General features: G+C 40.1%; 1 protein-coding gene across 1 annotated transcript in view; it reads left to right on the top strand.

Annotated features, from left to right (window-relative positions):
- LOC134671616 (probable tubulin polyglutamylase ttll-15) overlaps positions 1 to 16972 on the top strand; it is a 41943-nt gene that overhangs the window by 24395 nt on the left and 576 nt on the right. The window contains exons 5-6 of the mRNA XM_063529475.1: positions 12342 to 12565; positions 16240 to 16459. Coding sequence (XP_063385545.1) covers positions 12342 to 12565; positions 16240 to 16459 — 444 coding nt within the window. The remainder of the gene's footprint in view (positions 1 to 12341; positions 12566 to 16239; positions 16460 to 16972) is intronic.

Below are 16972 nucleotides of genomic sequence, written 5' to 3'. Positions count from 1 at the left end.
CTACGAAATTGCGGGTAGTTTATAATGCGTCATGCAAAACGTCATCTGGAAAGTCTTTAAATGACATCCAGCGTGTTGGTCCCATCGTACAGAGTGATTTGATGTCTCTTTTATTGCGTTTTCGACAGCACAAGTTTGTTTTAATTGCTGATATAGAGAAAATGTACCGCCAAATTGAAGTAGACCCATCGCAGCGTTATTTGCAGTTAATTTTATGGCGAGACAGTGAAAATCAACCAATACAAGTTTTTCAACTTAATACAGTAACATATGGGACTTCGTCAGCCCCATTTTTAAGTACACGCTGTCTTTTGCAGTTGTCATTAGAGTGTCCAGACGCCGTGGTCTCAAACGTGATAAAAAACGATTTTTATGTAGACGACCTAAATACGGGAGCTGATTCTGTAGAAGAACTAAAACATATTGCTTACGGCGTAGTAAAAGTCTTAGATTCTGCCTGTTTGCCTTTGCGTAAATTTCGTACGAACTGCGTAGAATTGTTTGAAGGCAACGAAAACGCGTCAACGTCTCTCGACTTATCTAAAGAGTCTAGTGTTCTAGGTCTTAACTATTCGCCAGTATCGGATACGTTGCAATTTTCAAGGGATCAAGAACCCGCGGCTGTATGTACAAAAAGGTCAGTTATTTCCACTACAAGCAAAATCTTTGATCCGCTGGGACTGATGTGTCCATGCATAGTCACTGCTAAGATTCTACTTCAGCGCCTATGGAGCGAAAAACTTGATTGGGACCAGCCTGTTCCTGAGGAGTTTGCAAAGAGTTGGTCGAAGCTGGTGAAAGATTTTGCTCTTCTGTCACAAATCAAAGTACCTAGGCGTGTGTTAGGTGATAACCCAAAATATATCGAATTGCATTGCTGTGTTGACGCTTCTCAGAATGCATACGCCGCATGTGTCTATTTGCGTTCAGTGGATTATAATAACGAAGTTAACGTTAGTTTATTGTGTGCAAAGACGCGGTTGGCCCCAATTAAACAGGTCACTATCCCGAGGCTTGAATTATGTGGAATGCTCTTAGGAGCGAGGCTATGTGACAAGGTTTGTAAGTCACTACGTTGTGACATACAAAAGAAGTTCATTTGGACCGATAGTACTGTCGTGTTAGGATGGCTTAAAGCTCATACTCAAGACTTAAAGGCCTTTGTATGCAACCGCGTAAATGAAATACACGAGTTGACGCCAGGCTATACTTTTAATCATATACCTACCGACAAAAACTCTGCAGACATTGCGTCCAGAGGTACTGATCCTAAATCCTTAATCTCTTGTTCGCTTTGGTGGTTCGGGCCACCATTTCTTAAGTCCGACCCTTGTGACTGGCCTATTCAAACCCATGCACGTATACTTACTGTCGATTTGCCAGAGACAAAACCTTCTAAGGAAAGCAGTGACATAAAGTGCCATGTAGGAGTCACGAGTGATGGGGTCATACAGTTTGATAGGTTTTCCGAATTTAACAAAATGAAGCGAACTTACGCATATGTCTTACGCTTCATAAATAATTGTAAGGTTCATAAGCCAAAATTATCTGGACAGCTAGATATTACCGAATTAGACCATTCGTTGCAATGTCTCGTAAAGGCATGTCAGTCTGAATGCTTTGATAGTGAAATCAAAGATATTGCTCAAAATAAGTCAGTAAATCGTAGGTCAAAATTGCTGTCATTAAATCCGTTCATTGACTCTGATGGAGTCCTGCGAGTAGGGGGTCGACTCCAAAACTCGCAATTTGAATACGATAAAAAACATCCTATCATATTAGATGCTAAGCATCGACTGACCAGACTGATAATGAGACACGAACACTTGCGCTTATTTCATGCCGGTCCTCAACTTCTCTTAGCTTCAATTAAGGAATTATTTTGGCCCGTAGGAGGCAGGAACTTGGCCCGTAGCATAGTGCAAAAGTGCGTAGTCTGTATCCGGTTTAGAGGAAACCCTGTGCAACCAATAATGGGTAATGTACCACTTGAACGAGTAAGCTCCCCGTACGCCTTTTATACATGTGGTGTCGATATGGCAGGTCCGTTTATGATTGCTAGTAAGAAAGGGAAAGGAAGCCGCACTTCCAAATGTTACCTATGCATATTTGTATGCCTAGCGTCTAAAGCGGTGCACCTTGAGCTGGTAAGCGACCTTAGTACGGAAGCATTTATTTTAGCCCTGCGACGGTTTGTGTCTCGCAGAGGTAAGCCATCTGTAATATTTTGTGATAATGGGTCAAATTTTAAGGGTGCTAACAATGAACTGAGTAAATTAATTAAGTCTAGTCGTCAGTCGGTCACTGAGTTTGCTAATGAGGAAGGAATTAAATTCATGTTCAGTCCAGCCTACTCTCCCAACTTTGGTGGCATTTGGGAAGCTGGAGTTAAATCAGCTAAATATCATCTTCGACGTATTGCCGGTAGGGCTTCCCTGACGTTTGAGGAATTAGGATCTCTGTTCTCGCAAATTGAAGCAATTTTAAATTCTCGTCCTTTAACCCCTCTCTCGTCGGATCCCACAGACCCATCTCCTCTCACTCCTGGGCACTTTCTAATCGGACGGCCTCTCACTTCAGTGCCGTCCCGAACCGTCACTACTAAGTACCCCAACAGATACGAGCGCATAGAGCAACTGAGACAGCACTTCTGGGACCGGTGGCGGCGAGAGTACATCGCAGAGCTTCAGCAACGCACAAAATGGAAGACCAGGCAGCAGGAGCTTCGAGTCGGGGACCTCGTCATACTAAAGGAAGATCAGCTACCTCCTCTACAATGGCGACTTGCGCGGATAAGTCGTCTGTATCCGGGTGTAGACGGAGTCAATCGTGTCGCTGATGTAATCACAAATCGAGGAACAATAAGAAGAGCCATCAACAAGATGTGTGTTATCCCAACTACAGACGTTGTCGAAGGGAAGAATGGTTTACCTACCCATTAAGGGCAACAAAAACTGAATTCTGTAGAAGGGACTTTGTCACACTACCAAAAACGACCTAAAGAAGATACAGTTTAAGAACAAACTACTGTTTTCACCTTTCATCTTCAAGCGAAAGCAATCAAGCACATTATGCACATTATAAGCATGGGGTTGCAGGTTGTCGAAAGGTTGACTAGATCGCCATTCTAGACCTGTGAAAGGCAACTTAAAGAATTGCAACTGTTTAGTTGAAAGCCAGGCTTTCAACGCCGGGAGGATGTACGAGCACCTGATGGCCACGAAGGGTTGCGGGGTGCGGGACGCAGCACACGGCTAGAAGAGCGCGGCCGATCGGCCGCTCCGACCAGTCGGCGAGTCACCTCTGAAGCACGCGCACGTCGCTCAGAGTCAATTTTTATAATTTTTATAATTTCGTAATTTTTAGTAATAAATATATAAAAGTATTGCTGGAGTTCTTATTGTCCGCCTGGACAGCAGACATCACAACTCACATCACACACTGCAAGTATCATATTTATGCAGATGACATACAGATATACAGGGCGTCCCACGGCGATGCCACATGGAGGGAAAGTACCTTAAATATCATAGATAGCATATTTTGCTGAAAGAAAACTTCATTTTATTTTTAAAACTTAGTAAAGTTGCATTCATACTTTTTTAATTTTTTTTGAAAAAAAATGTATGGAAAAAAATTATCGCGTCATTGGAGGAAAAGTACCTTAATTATTGTAAATGAACATCTTACTGAAAGAAGACATTATTTCGATTTAAAAAAGCAAGTTGAATTGCATTTTAAATAATTTCATGGTTAAACCGGGAATCGAACCCGCTACACGAGAAAAAAAAATACCTTGTACCAAAAAAATAATTCTCACATTGAAGCCTTTCGATCGGTATGACAAAGCTACAAGGTATTTTTTTTCTCGTGTAGCGGGTTCGATTCCCGGTTTAACCATGAAATTATTTGAAATGCAATTCAACTTGTTTTTTTAAATCGAAATAATGTCTTCTTTCAGTAAGATGTTCATTTACAATAATTAAGGTACTTTTCCTCCAATGACGCAATAATTTTTTTCCATACATTTTTTTTCCAAAAAAAATAAAAAAGTATGAATGCAATTTAACTAAGTTTTAAAAATAAAATGAAGTCTTCTTTCAGCAAAATATGCTATCTATGATATTTAAGGTACTTTCCCTCCATGTGGCATCGCCGTGGGACGCCCTGTATATTACTTGTAAACCTTCTGAAATTGACACTGCTATTCAAAAACTTAATGTAGACCTTGCAAGTATAGCCTCTTGGGCTTTAGATAATAGTTTAATGCTCAATCCTTCTAAAACAAAATATCTAATATTTGGCACCAAAAATCAGCTGAACATAATCAGACCTACTGTAGATCTATTCCTATCAGGTGAACCCATTGAACGCGTATATGAGGCTCGAAATTTAGGCTTGATTATGGACAGCGAACTTAGGTTTGAGAAACATGTTACTGAATCTGTTAGAAACTGTTTTTACAGGCTCAAACTACTATATAATATAGGACCATTTATCAACGAAACCTTGCGCACTCAGTTAGTTGAAGCTCTTGTTCTTTCCAAATTAAATTATATGGATTTAGTGTATGGTCCATGTCTCCTATCAAAAACAAAGCGACTTATACAGAGGGTGCAAAATGCTTGCGCCCGGTTTTGCTTCAATATCCCACCTAGAGGCCATGTGACTCCTTTCTTAAATAAACACAGTGTTCTTAAAATGCTGCACCGTCGAAAGCTTCATCTAGCTTTCTATTCGGCATTGTAAAATACAAATCGCCGTCATATCTTTTTGAGAAGTTGTCTTGGATGTCCACTCGTAGATCACTTGGCGCACGTAATTGCAGCGTGCAGTTGGTAACTCCTCGACATGCTACAGCTGCCTTCCGTGGGAGTTTCAAGTACATGGCCACCCGTTGCTGGAATAACATTCCACCCCCTCTCAGGAACCTAGAAAGTATTATAAGTTTTAAAGCCAAACTCAAAATATTCACACTACAACACCAGCGGCAACAGGAAACTTTAAGGCATGACACTAGTTGCTTTTAAGGTAATTACTGGCGAATATAACTACTCGTCAATAATTATATTAAGGTAATTATAATTATAAATATAATATTTTTAGATTGAATTTTAATATGTATGTCCTAAATAGCAAGCAATTGTATAATAATAAATACCTGTTTTTATGTCCTTTCCTCACTGTAAGTAACCCAATGCGTCTGTATGTATAGTTTTGCTGTCATATCCCTTCTTTATCGCTGTCTGTTTGCGCGTGTGTTTTATCTGCCTTTTATGTAAGAGATATTTTCTTGACCTCTCCTTCACTTCTCACTTTGGTAAACAGAATAATTTGGTAAACAGTGTGTTTGGTAACCTTTTTTAACGTTAATCACGTATGTAGTCTTATTTATTTATGTTGTTTGTTTGTATCCGAATATTTGTAATGTTTTCACAGTTATTCCATGTGTTTTATGTTTGAAATGTTCTAGTATTCTCAATTGTTATTGTTAGCACCCTGTCTGCGCGGCATTGCCTTTTAGGTTATCTGTCATTTGTCACACCCGTAGGCCAGATGGCGCTGGCAGCCGCCGCATGATTGCGTTCAGTTCTACGAGGCCGTGCCGTACAGCTGCGATCGTGGCCCACCAAAATGGACTCGCCGGAAGACCAGCGCCGACTCTCGGGTCAGCATTATGCTGAGGCGAGCCCATTTCGTGGTAAACAATTTGTAATTATGTTTGTATTAAAAGCCTTGCATGTTACTTTTGTATGTACACTAAGTTTATCACGAAAAATAAAATAAATGATTTATGAAAATGTTTTTTTAATATTTGATATCTCCGTCATTTCGGGATCGATTTTGAAAATTCTTTTTTTAGTTGAGTTGTAACTTGTAAGTATATACATACAGATTGGTTCCGTCTTTGTCAAAACCCAATTCTGATGGTGAGATTTATGAGGAATCGAGGACACTCTTCAAATCTTCTAGGTGAATGAAATGATGATGATGATCCTTCCGGCCGATTTCGACCATGGCGACCACTTCGACTCCTAGTTAGCTCGGCACTCGTGCGCCCGAATATGGCTGACATAGCCGATCTTGGAGGTGAACCTCCGCGCACATTGAGGGCACGTGAGAACACCAGCCACATAGTGGTAGTGAATGGAAGCAGGCTGGCGCGCTTTCAGATCATCGCGTTGTGTCGAGGTCAACTTTACGTTGCTTCTCGAAATCGCGCACTTTGTCATGCACCAGCCTGCGCCACTCAGGACGTTGTGCTACATATAGTAGTAGGGTGGTTCACGTTTGTATGGGAAAAATTCAAACTCTAGCTAGAAGAAGCGGCACCCCCTTATTTTGTTACATTTATTATGTTGACAAAATACACCAAGTTTGTAATCTTATCTTAACTACAAGGGGGTGCTCAAACACTTAGAAATTTTTCAAATTGTATGAAATCCAAAAAAACTAAGTTACTATTTTTTAGATTTTTATGTAAGTAGTAGTTTTCACATTATTTGAAAGTGTGATTTAAAAGATATTATTTTGAAAGAAAATGTTTTTCTACTTCAAAACTTATACATCACATGTGCAAATAGTGTGAAACCAGATATTTAAATAAAATTCTGAATAATACTCTTTTTTTTGGGTTTCAAACAACATACAAAATTTCAACGTGGTGAAGCGTCCCCTTGTAGTTGAGATAAATTACGAAACTTGGTGTATTTTATCAACATAATAAGTGTAACTAAATAAGGGGGTGCCCCTTAGGAAAAAAAAATGTTTTTTGAACCACCCTAACATATAGTGATACTGGTGTTTTTATAAACAAACCAAGCATTTACATTCAAAATTGTGACATTTGATGAAGTGAAACTGCTGATGATGATCAGAATGGAACTCTTCAACGACGCATAGCTCATGTTTGGGGATTTGTCCTCTTCGTTATGTTTGTTAAGCACGTTAGGTTTTTAAGTCACATTTTCGTCAAGTTCAAGTTCTAATGATGGGACACATAAAGAATCGAGGGAACTCTACAAATCTGAATGGCATTGTATAGTGACTTTTGTATTTTCATCAGGCAAACAAGGATTTACATTAAGAACAGTGGCATTTGATGAAGTGGTATTGCTGATGGTGATCAGAACGGAACTCCTCGACGACTTGTCTTTTTCTAATTGATTGTTAAGCAAGTTACCCCACTGGCAAAAGAAGCAAGATTTTGAATTCGACTTCTACCTGAACCTGGACCCGGACGCGGACCCGGACTCGAGATCGCGAATTCGGACACGGACCCGTTTTCTATTTGGTTGGTGTAAATGGTGTTGGTGAATTTTTTGATTAATTCGGGCGAAAACTGGAAGGTTAGGTTAGGTATCATAAAATGTTCATGAAGAGAAATTGTAAGAGATGGTATCATTACCAACAACTGTGGAAAATACTGTTTGGTTACTCTTTATTTAAAAATAGCAAAATCAAATTGCATGATTTCATTCGTTTTCTCCACTGTACACAGAATAAGTAATGATGTTACTATATATGTTCAGAATATTATTTGAATAAACTTAGGATAGGATACTTAGGATAGGAAATAAAATGTGTGTTTTTATATCTTTAAACCCAATTACTAAGTAGACTGCACATACATTAAAGTCACATTAAAATTCCATTTTGCGAAATAGAGATTACAACATTTAACTTTGCAAAAGTAGATAATTGAAATATTTTAAAAGCAATAAAAATAGATTAGGTTAGATTCGAGCTACAATGACATTAGTTTGGGTTCAAGGCAAGGTTGCAGGGCCTCAACAAGGGAAAAAAGGGGGAGGGACTGTAATGTTGGCCTGGCTCAGTGAGCCAGAACTCACCCACTAATCCCTACTACTGCCGTAAGCAGGTAATGAATTTCCAATGTATTAAGTTTAGGTTTAATAAATTATAAATATATTTTATTAATAACATAATAATATACAAATATGTATAATCATAAAGTAATAAATAAGCCTACAGCTATTAATAATGTCCGTAATCTGTATAATTCCAAAATACGGATCCCTCGGATGCGGATGCTGCTTACATAATCTCGTCTGTCAAGGTGTTTCGGCAGGAAAGGCCTTGGCAGACTTATAAATTCCTGAAATGAGGGTTCATACCTACCGACTAGAATTGGTTTCATGGTGGTATCAGATGGGTTAGTGTACGGTAACCGATGGTCATCTTGCTTATAATCTCGTCTGCCAAGGTGTTTCGGCAGGAAAAACCTTGGCAGACTTATATATTTCTAAAATGGGGGTTCATACCTACCGACTGGAATTGGTTTCATGGTGGTATCAGATGGGTTAGTGTAGGGTAACCGATGCCGACCTTGCTTACATAATCTCGTCTGCCACGGTGTTACGGCAGGAAAAGCCTTGGCAGACTTATATATTCCTGAAATGAGGGTTCATACCTACCGACTGGAATTGGTTTCATGGCGGTATCAGATGGGTTAGTGTACGGTAACCGATGGTCATCTTGCTTATAATCTCGTCTGCCAAGGTGTTTCGGCAGGAAAAACCTTGGCAGACTTATATATTCCTAAAATGGGGGTTCGTACCTACTGACTGGAATTGGTTTCATGGTGGTATTAGATGGGTTAGTGTAGGGTAACCAATGCCGACCTTGCTTACATAATCTCGTCTGCCAAGGTGTTTCGGCAGGAATAGCCTTGGCAGACTTATATATTCCTGACATGAGGGTTCATACCTACCGACTGGAATTGGTTTCATGGTGGTATCAGATGGGTTAAATTAGGGGTCCCGTTGGCCACCTTTGAGAGCGTCTGCCAAGCACTTCCGGCTAAAAAAATACTGGCAGACTTCACTTTTATGTGTCTACATGTAAATTTCTAACTGCTGCCATAATTATTATTTCGGTATCAGATGGGTTAAATCAGCCCCCTTTTTTCGCACCGGAAGTGGCCTTCTTTTTCGTACTTTCGGCAAGTTCCGCCGTGGCAGACTATCGAATTCGGACTTAGCATCACTTTTATGGTTTCCCATTGTGTATTTCATCGTGGTATCAAGTCGGTTAAAAAATTTGCGGCCGGCTCTTCTACTATTATTTAACTTGCTCAGGTGAGATCAGTATGTCAGCGAACGATCAAGAGTGACGCCAAGATATCTAGGCTGTGGGTTGTATTCCAGGATTTTACCGTCAAAAGTGACTTTGGGGCAGTATGTGGCCAGTTGGTTGTGTAGGTGGAATGTTGATACTTCAGTTTTACTAGCGTTTGGTACTAATCTCCACGTTTTGAAGTAGTTGTTTATTGTAACCAAGTCACTTGTGAGTTGTTCCTCAGAGGCCTTAAACGTTTTGTGCTGGTAAGTTAGGGCAATATCGTCAGCATACATAAATTTTCTAGAGGCCGTGCTCGGTAAATCGTATGTGTAGAGGTTAAACAGTAGCGGCGCCAATGTTGAACCTTGTGGGAGGCCATTTTGTAGTTTTCTGACACGGCTTCGTTTGTCCCCTAGGTATACAACGAACTCCCGATTGCTGAGCATGTTGTTTACTAGATTTGTGATTCGTCGGCAGGGCACCGCCTTCATTAGCTTAAAGAGCATCCCTTGTCTCCACACAGTGTCATAAGCTGCGGATAGGTCCACGAAGACGGCCACAGTTTTTAGTTGCTTTTGAAACCCAGCTTCTATATGTGATGTAAGAGACAGGACTTGATCAACACAATTACGACCACTTCTGAATCGCGCTTGCTCCACAGGGACAATTTTATCGATAAGCGGGCTTATCCTGAACGCCAGTAGCTTTTCCAGTAGCTTGTACGTGCAGCTAAGTAAGGCAATTGGTCTGTAGCTCTTTGCATCACAAGCAGGTTTTTCGGGTTTGAGTACAGCAATTACTTTGGCGAAGTTAAACGCTGGGGGTAGTTTGTTTCTAGCTAGAATGTCGGAAAAGAAAGCTGCTAACCATTTTACACATTTAGGGCCGAGGTTCTTAATAAATTCATTGTAGATACCATCCTGCCCTGCTGCTTTACCTAGAGCAAGTTGATTAATAGCGGCAGATGTTTCATCAATTGAAAACGGCCTGGACAGATTTGCGTCATCTGGGAGTGTATCTTTGAGTTTATTGGCCAGCATCTTAATGTTTCTAGTAGTGGCACGGTCTCCTCGTACACGTGATGTTTCTACAATGCGTTTTCCTATGGAGTCCGTAAGCTTTTGAGAAACATTGTGATTTTTTGACCCAGATTTGCCTGTAAGTTTATTGAGTACCTTCCACGCTTTTCTGCTTGATGTTTTGAAGTTAAGCTTTTCAACAGTGGCTACCCATTTGTTCTTCCGTTCGATATCCAGAGATTGTAGTAAGTCACGTCCTACTTCCTGATCGCCTGATTCTTTGTACTGTTGGTAAAGTTGCTCGCTTTCCTTGGTCCACCCGGGTATGTACGTTTTTCGGAAGCCTCGGGGGACGTACTTTTTGGCAGCTGAAATGACTAAACCAACCAATCTCTCGTAGTTTTCGGCTTTCGGCGGAATCCATCTGATGGAGTTGTCAATGTATGTTGCAAATCCATCCCACTGTGCATTTACAAATTAAATAAATAGTCATAATCATATTTTTTTCCAAAACAAAATTTAAAAAAATAGATTTTAATTACCTTTTTGATATGTTACTTTAATTTTTGGTTATGGAATAAATGGGTTTTTTTATTTTATTTATTTATTATTTATTTATTCATATTTTTTTCCATATCGTCTGGTAGTAGGTACATTAATGCCAAGTATGACAGTAAATACGTATTAACGTAACGACCTATCTTTTCGTATGAAAAAGTGTGACAAGGGCGAAGGGAGAGGTATAAAATATCGAAATATTGTGTGATATAATTATTTTAGATAGTTCTTTTAAAAGTCAAATCTGAAGCGGAGTCTAGTGGTATAGTCTGTGGTTTAGATGGATTAGACACGTAAGTATGTGGGATGGTGAATGAATATGTCCGATACAATTCATCATCTGTACAAACAGCAACCTAACTGTACATCGGTGGACCTTATGTCTTTTGTAATAAGGGTCACGAACTGTCAGTTATGTAGTAGTGTGGGCGATGGTACTAGTAGTTTTATATTTCATTGGCAAAATATATTTTTGATTTTGTATGTCTTTCCGATCGCAACAATGGTTTTCCGGACATTTAGGTGGCATGCGTAGAGCCGAAGCCAACATGGTACCCTTTTGCCAGGGCAGTGGGGAGACACGCCTGACTTCGGTCGAACTCGGCACCGGCTCAGCATTGCTCCGAGCAATTGTTAGGGTTGGCATCACTTGACTTCCTTGTGCGTGCACGACCACAGATAACATAATCACTTGAATTTTGACAACCCTGAATAGCCGAAAGGGATAGTGCTATATATTAGAAAGGGATAGCATGATTCGACCCTGAATCGCTGTCAAACTTCGGCTTTGTAGGAAGTGTCCTTTCTGTACCGTAGTACTACTATTTCTTCTGTGGCCACTGGCCAGGGTGTACCTAACTGGTGTAAGGACTATTGGTATTGGGAGCTGGTAGAATCTAAAAATGAAATAGGCTATTTTGTATATTGTTATTATGATCCCAGACCCAAACTAATAATTCACAAAATAGCTCAGCCGCTACGGTAATCAAAATGATCTACACACGATTATTGTTCTCTTAATAGATTTAATTGTAAGAAACTTGTGTTTAGGCCATTTTGAACATTTCGTATGATTAGCCAAGGATATCTACTTGTAATCCAGCAAAGCGGAAAGATGTGGACTACAGCCAATGAATTGGCAATGATATTAGTTGATTTCCTCCCATTTCCACTCGTTTCCGCCTCAGTGGAAAGGCAACCTTATAGTTATACATAGGTATATTAATTTTGTCCAGTCAGCAACAGATTTGCTAAAGGGGCCCACTGATTAACAGGCCGCCGGACGGTATCGACCTGTCAGTTGTTCGGAACTGTCAACATTTTGTTCTAACTAACAGGCCGACACCGTCCGGCGGACTGTTAATCAGTGGGTCCCTTAAGCGGGCGCAGTGTTCAAAATCACTTTGACACGCTCTTATTCTCTTACCCCCTTATTCATAAACGTTTACCAAAGTTAACAAGCCGATAATAATCGTTTGTCCCTTTCCATCATACTAATACGTCGGAAAAGGACAAACGATTATTATCGGCTTGCTAACTTTAGTAATCGTTTATGAATAAAGGGGTTACTTAACAATAAAGTCGCGTCAAGATCATTTTGAACAACTGACCCGCTTAGCAACTACTGCTGCTGACTGTACTAATGGCTGTTTTATGTGAATTTAAAATCCTCCTTTCCAGTTAAAGAGCTACCCATCTGGAGACAACTTCTTCGAGCTAATGCGAGTAGACCTGGTAGTCGACGAAGACCTGAAAGTATATTTGTTGGAAGCCAACATGTCTCCCAACTTGAGCTCGGCGCACTACCCGCCCAACCAACTGCTGTACGAGCAAGTGCTATACAACTTGTTCGGTGTCACTGGAGTGGCGGATTATATGAGGGATTATAATAGTACTGATGTGAGGTAAGAAGCTATTATATGAGGGAATATAATAGTACTGATGTGAGGTAAGAAGCCATTATATGAAGGAATATAATAGTACTGATGTGAGGTAAGAAGCCATTATATGAGGGAATATAATAGTACTGATGTGAAGTAAGAAGCCATTATATGAGGGAATATAATAGTACTGATGTGAGGTAAGAAGCCATTATATGAGGACATATAATAGTACTGATGTGAAGTAAGAAGCCATTATATGAGGGAATATAATAGTACTGATGTGAGGTAAGAGGCCATTATATGAGGGAATATAATAGTACTGATGTGAGGTAAGAAGCCATTATATGAGGGAATATAATAGTACTGATGTGAGGTAAGAAGCCATTATATGAGGGAATATAATAGTACTGATGTGAGGTAAGAAGCCATTATATGAGGGAATATAATAGTACTGATGTGAGGTAAGAAGCCATTATATGAGGGAATATGATAGTACTGATGTGAGGTAAGAAGCCATTATACGAGGGAATATAATAGTACTGATATGAGGTAAGAAGCCATTATATGAGGGATTATAATATTACTGATGTGAGGTAAGAAGCCATTATATGAGGGAATATAATAGTACTGATATGAGGTAAGAAGCCATTATATGAGGGAATATAATAGTACTGATGTGAGGTAAGAAGCCATTATATGAGGGATTATAATTAGTACTGATGTGAGGTAAGAAGCCATTATATGAGGGAATATAATAGTACTGATGTGAAGTAAGAAGCCGTTACCTATATGAGGGATTATAATAGTATTGATGTGAGGTAAGGATCTATTATATGAGGGAATATAAGGGTGTTATAGATGTAAGGTAAGAAGCCATGGTGCAATAATTACGCGGATATCACACTGAAGGCCTCGACAGACCTTGCAACTTGATAATTGCCGGCTATGTCGTTCGATCGATCAAATGCCGCTATGTATTGCGACTCGCATGCGCTAGGAAAGGTTTTAAACATGGTACAATAATTTATTCGTCACCTTCACCAGTGCACATAACAGTACGGTAACCATCAATAATATAGGGGCCCTAATAGAGGCCCCTAGACACAGCTAAATATTTCAAATAAGTATCTATCTAATCTAATAACAACAGTTGAGTTACATTAGCAATAACATCTATTGATACTAACGCGTGGGCGGAATGTGTATCTTATTCCAAGATATCTTCATTGAACTTTATCAAATAGCTATATACGAATATACATCCAGCAACTTTGTAATGAGGTGAGGTGTGCTACAAATAGCACAAATACCAGTTAAAAGTTATGTACTTACCGATGTATCAAGTCGATAGTGAACTAAATTAAAGTTAGTTTATTTTCGAGGTAATAGGAGGGAGACGACTACCTCCTACATCCTGACAGAAATGTTATACATATTGGAATTAATGTTATATGTAATCTAATTTAACTTTGCTTATGTAAGTTTTACTCTTGATGGTCTTGCTACTTTTTAACCGACTTCCAAATCTCAAAGAAGGAGGTTATCAATTCGGTTGTATGTTTTTTTTTTTTTTATTTTTTTTTTTTTTTTTTATGTTTGTTACTCCATATCTCCGTCAATACTAGATCGATTTTGAAAATTCTTTTTTTGATTGAATGTATATGCATACAGATTGGTCCCGTTTTTGTCAAAACCCAGTTCTGATGGTGGGATCCATGAGGAATCGAGGGAACTCCTCAAATCTTAAAGGCATACATATAGTGATTTTTGGGTTTTTATCAACAAATCAAGCATATACACCCAAAAAAGTGACATTTGATGAAGTGGAACTGCTGATGATGATCAGAACGGAACTCTTTAACGACGCATAGTTCACGGTTGGCGATTTGTCCTCTTCGTTATGTTTGTTAAGCAAGTTAAGTTTTTAAGCCACATTTTTGTCAAGCTCGAGTTCTGATGATGGGATCCATGAGGAATCAAGGGAACTCCTCAAATCTTAAAGGCATGCGTATAGAGATTTTTGTATTTACGTCAAAAAATCAAGCATTTTCATTAAAAACTGTTGCATTTGATGAAGTGGAACTGCTGATGATGATCAGAACAGAACTCTTCAACGACGCATAGTTCACGGTTGGCGATTTGTCCTCGTCGTTAAGTTTGTTAAGCAAGTTAAGTTTTTAAGCCACATTTTTGTCAAGCTCGAGTTCTGATGATGGGATCCATGAGGAATCAAGGGAACTCCTCAAATCTTAAAGGCATGCGTATAGATATTTTTGTATTTACATCAGAAAATCAAGCATTTTCATTAAAAACTGTTGCATTTGATGAAGTGGAACTGCTGATGATGATCAGAACAGAACTCTTAAACGACGCATAGTTCACGTTTGGCGATTTTTCCTTTTCGTTATGTTCGTTAAGCAAGTTAAGTTTTTAAGCCACATTTTTGTCAAGCTTGAGTTCTGATGATGGGATCCATAAGGAATCGAGGGAACTCCTCAAATATTAAAGGCATACGTATAGATTTTTTTGTATTTTCATCATAAAATCAAGCATTTACATTAAAAACTGTCGCATTTGATGAAGTGGAACTGCTGATGATGACCAGAACAGAACTCTTCAATGACGCATGGTACACGTTTGGTGATTACGAATTTCGATTTTGACTTGGACTGGGACCCGGACTCGGACTCATACCCGGATCCGGTTCGGACCCGGATCCGGTTCGGACGCGGACCTGGACTCGGATCCGGATTCGGACCCGGATTCGGAATCGGACTCGGACCCGGACTCGGATCCGGACTCGGACCCGGTCTCGGACCCGGACACGGACTCGGACTCGGACTCGGACCCGGACTCGGACCCGGACTCGGACCCGGACTCGGACCCGGACTTGGACCCAGACTCGGTCCCGGACTCGGACCCGGACTCGGGCCCGGACTCGGACCCGGACTCGGACCCGGACTCGGACCCGGTCTCGGACCCGGACCTTGACCCAGAAAACCACTATGATACCTTAACTAAATAAACAACTATGATTACCTACCATAAAATTAATGTAGGTATAAAGTACGATGATGCCAATCTTACTAGGTCCGCCCGCTTAAACCCCCGTACACCGTACGGCATGCGCCATTAAGTGGGTTAGGTTAGATTTGAACTGCGATCCTCACAGAACCGAACAAGGATTAGGTTAGGTTAGAACTGCGAGCCTTACAGAAACGAAATGCTACTTGAAAAGTGGGTTTGATTAGGTTCGAACTGCGATCCGCACAGAACCGAACTGCTGTCTGAGGAGTGGGTTAGGTTAGGCTAGAACTACGACCCTCATGGCTCCTCTTCACGATGGGCCAACGCCGGCCACTCCAAGGGACGCATTTATGCGTTAGAGGGAGCAAGTGATATTGCTATCTCATTCTACCGCATGGCTGCGTCCCTTGGAGTGGGCGGCGTTGGCCCATCCTGTAGAGGAGCCATTATACAGAAGCGAAATGCTAGTAGAAAAGTGGGTGGTTTTACCTCCTTTTCTACATAGTGTACCATCTACAATAATCTTTCATCGGCCCCCATGGAAGTCGGTTTTTTTTTCTTAAAAATTATCATTTAGATAGGTGCTAGACCAAGTGTCCAAAAGTAAAACTACGTCCAAAAGTAAAAACTTTCTGACCACAAACCTAACTAATACTTGTCGTTTTCAGAGAACAATCAGCTGCCAGAAACATGGTATCCACCGACAAGAACCTAGCAGTATGGGGGAAGGAGTGCGACACCTACTGTCGGGACAACTGCGAGGGGTCGCTTCTCATCTGCAGACTTTGCAAGCCTTGTATCACCAGGCAGTTGAGGCATAGCCTGCTGAGAGCACATAGGGAGCACTTACATAAAGGGGACTTTAGGAGGCTGTACCCTCCACCGATGGTAAGATAATCTTTTAACGGATTCGAGTTTGCTTGCATCCTGCAAAGCGCCTGATAAAAAAATTATAGCAAAAAATGAGACAATCTGTAACGACGATCAACATCCAGTTGAAGCATAGCTTGCTAAGGGCTCGTAAGGAGCACTTAAATAAAAGGGATTTAAGATTATACCCACCTATATACTTACTTTACTGTTTGATTATACCTCAAGACAATATTTTTACTAAAGGGAGAGTTCTCGACTCCCGCGCACCTGATGGTGATGAAATAGCAATTTTTTTCGTACCTAATTATACGTCAGGTTCTTAATCGAGAATCATCAATTAAGTAATATTGTTTTGTTATGAGACTTATGAGGGAAAATTATGAAATAAATATTTACAATAATATATGTATAATGAAAACACACAAAGGTGTTTATTGAGATTATTCTATTGTTAGGTGGTTAACAGTTTAACACAATGCCGATGCCGCAGCACCCGAATACGGAGTCAAAAAGAAGTTCGTTTTATCT

This window comes from Cydia fagiglandana, chromosome 15 (genome assembly GCF_963556715.1).
Source record: "Cydia fagiglandana chromosome 15, ilCydFagi1.1, whole genome shotgun sequence".
In the NCBI taxonomy this organism is placed as follows: Eukaryota; Metazoa; Arthropoda; class Insecta; order Lepidoptera; family Tortricidae; genus Cydia; species Cydia fagiglandana.
Note: the sequence above shows the minus strand (reverse complement) of the source record. Positions and strands in the feature narration are given on the sequence as shown.